A 6,000-nucleotide genomic window follows, 5' to 3' on the forward strand; every position below is an offset into this window, starting at 1 on the left:
TTAAATTACACTGGGGATCCTGTTTCAGAATTTAGCAGTGTTTTCACTGAAAGGGATTAAAACGTAAGAACTGGAGTACAAAGATAGATGTGTCCTCATTAGTGTTAATGCGGAACCTCAGAGTCGTCCGGTGAGTGGGGTATGTTCAGTCACCTACGACTCTGAACCTTTGCTTCTGGAAGATTACCTGATCCTGCTTGCCTTCGATTCCAGTGTTTGTTTAGCTGCTCCAAACCCTCCGAGAGCCACAAACTAGTGAGCCCTGGGGTCGGGGCCCATTACAGGGTTCTCCCAGCTTCTACCTCCTGGCACTTTGTCCGGCCACCTTCCTCTGACCATGTGGTTACATGTTTCCTGTACACTTTAATCTCTGTCACTTTTTAAGCAGTATTTGTACAGAGCCAGCTTTCCTGATAAACGTAGGAAAGCTGCTCCTGGATATGGATTCCCAAGGCTGATCACGTAGGCTCGCCCCAGACTTGCCGCATTCAGTCTCGTGTCACTGACGTGTACTTGCGGTGTGGTGTGGCAGTGCGGGATGACCCAGCAGCGGCGACCTAGGCCAACACATTTGGAGTGTTTCACGTCCCTTTCCTGGGCCCTCCGCCTTCCTCCAGAAGGGAAGTCCGTGCACCGACTCTGGGCACTTTTTCTTGATTGAGACCTTCTCATGTGCCCTGAAATCCACCGTTTTGTGGGATACGGCTCAGTGGGTTTCGATGCTCACAGCATCGTACATCATCTCCACTGCCTGACTCCAACGCTGTCATCGTCCCAGAGACCCCAGGCCTCTCACAGTCCACTATCTGCCTTTGTTTCTGGGCCTTTCTTCAGTGAACCAGTTGAGTGAAATAAAGTAGCGACTCTTGCGTTGGTCAAATACATAAAGTAATTGATCAATTATCTCTCCCCCTTTGATATTTTCCGCTAAATGCTTACTAGTCTTGCCGTTTGACCGGGCGCTGTGTATTTAACCGTCCCTTAAAGAGGAACTTAAATCAGTTAGGATGTGAGATGTTGGAAGCATTCCATCCAGTTGAGGGTCACTTTCGTTCTGTTTTTCTTCAATTTTTTTTTTTGAGACGGAGAGAATCCCTCCACTACCTCCTGTCCTAGCAGTTTGGTTTCCATAGCTTCAGAAAAGTCTTCCTCATCCTCGAAACTAACCTGCCAAGTGCAGAGGGGCATCCTGGTGTTGAAAGCGAGTGACGGTGAACTTGTCCGTTCTCATTATCAGGCCAACCCCCCCGGCGTGCTGGCCCTTCTGGACGAAGAGTGCTGGTTCCCGAAGGCCACGGATAAGACCTTTGTCGAAAAACTAGTTCAAGAGCAAGGCTCCCACTCCAAGTTTCAGAAACCCCGGCAACTGAAAGACAAAGCAGACTTCTGCATCATCCATTACGCGGGGAAGGTACGGGCTGTGTAACGGTTAACGGTAGCTAGGGTTTCGCCGCATCTGATGGTGCTGGTGACAGACGTGCGGGTAGACGTCCGCAGACCCTAAACACCGTGTACGTCACCACCGCGTGGTCCTCGAGACAACCCACCTTTCAGATTGTCCCCGAGAACGTTCTGGGTTAAGGCTGAAAGCGTTTCTTGTTTTGTGTGTGTGTCCGCCTTTCCCCCCTCGTGTGGCCCACCACGGCCAGGTGGACTACAAGGCAGACGAGTGGCTGATGAAGAACATGGACCCGCTGAACGACAACGTGGCCACCCTCCTGCATCAGTCGTCGGACAGATTCGTGGCAGAGCTTTGGAAGGACGGTAAGAACGCGCTTCCGCCTGGAGTTCAGCTTGTCCCGAAACTTTTCCGGTGAAGACTCATATATGGTCCTTTTGCGTTAGGTCCGTGTACATGTATTTTACTTTAAAACTTGCTTTCCCTAGAGCAGGGCTGCCGCTACATCGGAATTTACCCTGGGAAACAGACCATCTGCCTTCCTGGTCAGATGCTGTGGGAAGTGTGGAACATTCTAGGCACAGGGCCGGAAAGAACTGCACACGTGCCTCAGGCCACCCAGGGCCCAGTGTGGTTCCTACGCAGGGTTACTGGGGACGCAAAACCAGAAAGGCCCTGTACACTCGCTCTGGGTCGCATACAGGTCCGTGAGCTGCGCCCCCCCCCCCCCCCCAACACACACGCAGTAGCTGGTGAACAGTTCAAATGCCCTGCATAGAGAGTAGTTGTTTTTATTTCCATCAGCCCTCTGAGATCTTGTATTTACATGAGCCTCGAGTGTCTCGTCATAGACTAGAAGGTGCTACGAGTACCAGGGAAACGAAACGTCCGCATGTCCGTGCGCGGGGGGTGGGGGCCGGTGCTTTCTAGAGCTTTGCTCTCGCTGCTGCCTTCATCCTGGTTGTACCCCACGTCTTCGCTCGGCCCCAGGCCCCGCGGGCCCTTCACCCTGGATCTGGCCCGAGGCCAGCCTCCTCAGGAGCCTGGCTCACCCCCACCTTCTCTGGACTATCTCCAGACCTTGTCATCCAGCCCCCTCCTCGGAGATAGAAAGAAACCCAGGAAGCAAAAAAGAAGGGGCGAGGGGTATTGAGGCAGAAGGAACAGGAGAACGTGAGGAGGGAAGGATAGGAGCTCCGGGCCGGAGCGATCGCGTCCGGCAGCTGCAGTGAGCGTGAGGGTCCCGCCGGCGTGGGCTGGTGGGAGGTTAGGTGGTCTTGGTGCCTGTGGGGGAGAGTCTTGCACCAGATGCTGAGTGCTCCCAGTTAGCGCAGCGGCCTGGGCGGTCGAGGCCGCACCGAACAGACGAGGGGGCCCCGGGCCTGTCGCGAGGAGACGGTAGCACAGGACACGAGACTCCAGAGCCGGAGTGGACGGACCCCGTCCGAGCTCTGGTTGTCACGAGGCCCGGGAAGGCCTGCACTCGCAGGGGGTGATGTGCGAGGGACGCATCCCAGAGAGACGAGAGGAGTCGGGCTGCCCGTCCCCTCGGCGGAGACTGACCCGGGCGCCACGGCTGGGGGAGCGGAGCCACTGTGCCCTCCTGGCGCCCCCGTAAGAGCTCTGAGCACAGGAAACAGAGACAGATGCACCCAGACCACAGCTGTGACGGATGCCACGCGAATGGTAGGGAAGGAGCCTCTGGCCACGTTCGGTACAGGGAAGGGGGTCCCTCTGGCATGTGATGAGGCAGATTGTCACGGAGTTGTCCTCGTCCTTGGAAGGGAACAGCGTGTTGAGTCACAAAAGCTGACAGGAAGGGAGGCTCCTGGCTGCAACCGGGCCACAGAGAAGTCTGACCTCCGGTCTCAGGAGGACTTGACTCCATTGGAGAAGTGGCTTCCATAGGTTTGTGAGCCAGGGGTGACAGCGTGGGGGTGAAAGCACGGAGGTGAAGAGGCAAATTGGCAGTGATCTGTGGGTTGGGATGAAGGCCCCTGGGGGCAGGGAGCTGAGTGTGAGGAGAAGAGCACAGAGGAAACCAGCATTTCTACCATTGAAGCCTCAAAAACTGATTTTCTCCATTTTGAATGAGGAGAGAAGGTGTTCAGGGAATAATGACCGTATAACAAAAGAAATTAGGTCTTGGGCGAACGGACTGGTCCTGATGTTGCAAACCACTTTTGACTCTTTATTTACTTATTTATTGTAAACAATTTTCAATTTTATTTTAACATCTATTTATTTTTGAGAGAGAGAGAGGGAGACACAGAATCTGAAGCAACTCCAGGCTCTGAGCCATCAGCACAGAGCCCAACGTGGGGCTCGAACCCACAAACTGCGAGAGCATGACCCGAGTTGAGCTGGATGCTTAACCAACTGAGCCACCCAGGCGCCCCCTTGACTCTCTTATTTTTTTTTAATTTTTTCTTTTTATTATTATTTTTTGAGACACTGAGAATGAGTGGGGAAGGGCGGAGAGAGAATATCCCAAGCAGGCTCCACTGTCAGTGCAGAGCCCAGTGCAGAGCTCGATCCCACAACCCTAGGATCATGACCTGAGCCAAAGCCAAGTTGAATGCTCAACATACTGAACCATCCAGGAGCCCCATTATTTAATTTCTTAACCAGAAATGCTATCGTGGGAAACACCTGGCCCATTCATACAGGACTCCCTCCCACCACATGCTCACCATGGTCGTCCGTGAGGTCCGTGTGGAGACGATGAGGGACGTGTCCTTGCCCCCAGAGCTTGTGACCTCGTGGGAGAGTCAGGATACACACAGATGCGGTAACAGGATGCACGAGCCTCTGTCTTGGCTCCAGCTTCCTCCCTGGGCTTCCTCCATCCATCTTTCTCCTTAGCTCTGCGCCTTGCCGTCCCCAGGTGGGGGAGCGTCGGGCAGTTGTGGGTCAGTGGTGTTAGGAGGGTAAGATCTGGCAGGGCCTGGACTGCAGGCGTCCATGCGTGTTCCGTAGCCCAGATGGTGTGTCCGACAGGTAGGACCGTGTCTGGAGGGTCCTTACCTGCCTCTGTGTTCTCTGTCCATGGGGAAGTTAGGGTATTTAATTCCAGAAACGCCAGCAGCCTTGCAGACTCTTCTGGCCCCAGCCCGAACCCCGTCCATCTGCACTTGGTCCGTGGCTCGGAACCCCCGGGAAGGTCAGGTGTGCCCCAAGCTTGATTTGGCCGTGCTAGCATCTGCTCTGGAATAATCCCATGTGTTTGGTGTCCTGATGATGCTACTGTTAGCATAAGTCCTGTTGTCCATCGGCTTAGATGGACGGCGATGTACTTTAATCTGAGCGACGGGATCACGGAAGTCTCTCGCTGTCAGTGGTGAAGGGGAGCCGATCTTCCGGGTGAAGGTCAGGCAGGACGGCGGAACCGTGTTTGTCCGGTTCCGAGGTTTGTGTGTTTCGTACAAAAAGTCAGCACCAGGCACAGCGTTTGACGGGGGTTCTAGGGCAGAAAATTCACCAGTGCTCACTCTGGGTGTAGGGATCTCGGGAGAGGGGAGCTTTTCTGTAGGAAAAGAAAATAGCCCTGGAAAAAACACGTCTTTGTTTTTTCTCTTTTCGTAGCCACGTTAATGCAAAAGCAGACAATGAGCAGCCGACCATGAAAGCAGGATGTATGAGTCGAGCTTGCCTGTGAAGGCACAATCCCTAGGGTATAGAATATTTTGGTTAAAATAGGCTTTTAGGGTTTTATGGAGTTCACTCAAGGCCAAACCAGGAGCAGTGTAAGATTTCTGACGGCAGCCCTGCCCTAGAGATTCCTAGCGCCCTCCTTTTTGCTAAAAGATGTTTCGGGATTTCTTTACCAGCTGCACACGACTTCTTGCCACTCCTTGGGGCTTGTATCCAGAAATTTAAAAACCTAACGATTGCATTTTCATGTAAATGTGCCTCCTGGGGTATTTTCCGTGAGTAATGGGTATGATCCAGAAGTATCACCTTATGATTTGAAGTTCTGTTAACGTTTTGCTACAACAGAACTTGAATTTTGTTTTCCTTAGTAACTGTTGCTAATTTGTATTTGAAGCCAATATGTTTCCAAAATCTGCATTGGAAGTCAAATTACGCAGCGGTGTGCATCTTTGACCGTAAAAGGACTTAACGTGTACACTTAGCAGAGTGCTCGAACTTCCGCAGTCTCGTCCCGATTTGCTAATTGCAAGATAATTTTCTGAACAATTCCAGTACTGCCTTATTTCTCTTAAATTTCATCCCGCGTTTACATAATCCCGTAATGCTGATACGATCTGATGCTGACCCTCGGGCGTGGGGACGTTTGGAAGATTGCTTAGTAGAGAACTTTGTCCAGAAGTGCCAATTCTCTGGGCAGTAATGTCACAGGGGCCGTGTTGTAGCCCGATTTCAAAGTTGACTTGTGATGTCAAATGTCTCTCACACTAACTGAAGTATTTGTGTATCTGCTCTTCTGTTCTGTTTTTGCTGTTTCTCTGCTTTAGAGATTCAGAATATTCAGAGAGCTTCTTTCTATGACAGTGTTTCTGGTCTTCATGAGCCACCAGGTGAATGTATAAAGCCTGTAGGTCTTCTCAACAGAAGGGTTTTAAGCCCACAGGAAGAAC

At 52.2% G+C, this 6,000-nt stretch overlaps 1 protein-coding gene across 6 annotated transcripts in view; it reads left to right on the forward strand.

Annotated features, from left to right (window-relative positions):
- The window catches only part of MYH10 (myosin heavy chain 10), a 125,291-nt gene that overhangs the window by 69,993 nt on the left and 49,298 nt on the right, over positions 1 to 6,000 (forward strand). For 3 of the 6 annotated variants that reach the window (XM_040453226.1, XM_040453227.1, XM_040453228.1), the window contains 3 exons: positions 1,238 to 1,411; positions 1,650 to 1,764; positions 5,878 to 5,940. In XM_040453226.1, the coding sequence (XP_040309160.1) occupies positions 1,238 to 1,411; positions 1,650 to 1,764; positions 5,878 to 5,940 (352 nt within the window). The remainder of the gene's footprint in view (positions 1 to 1,237; positions 1,412 to 1,649; positions 1,765 to 5,877; positions 5,941 to 6,000) is intronic. The other 3 variants (XM_040453229.1, XM_040453230.1, XM_040453231.1) reach the window with 1 other exon arrangement.

Source organism: Herpailurus yagouaroundi, unplaced genomic scaffold (genome assembly GCF_014898765.1).
Source record: "Herpailurus yagouaroundi ecotype Mexico unplaced genomic scaffold, PumYag 208, whole genome shotgun sequence".
NCBI classification, from domain to species: Eukaryota; Metazoa; Chordata; class Mammalia; order Carnivora; family Felidae; genus Herpailurus; species Herpailurus yagouaroundi.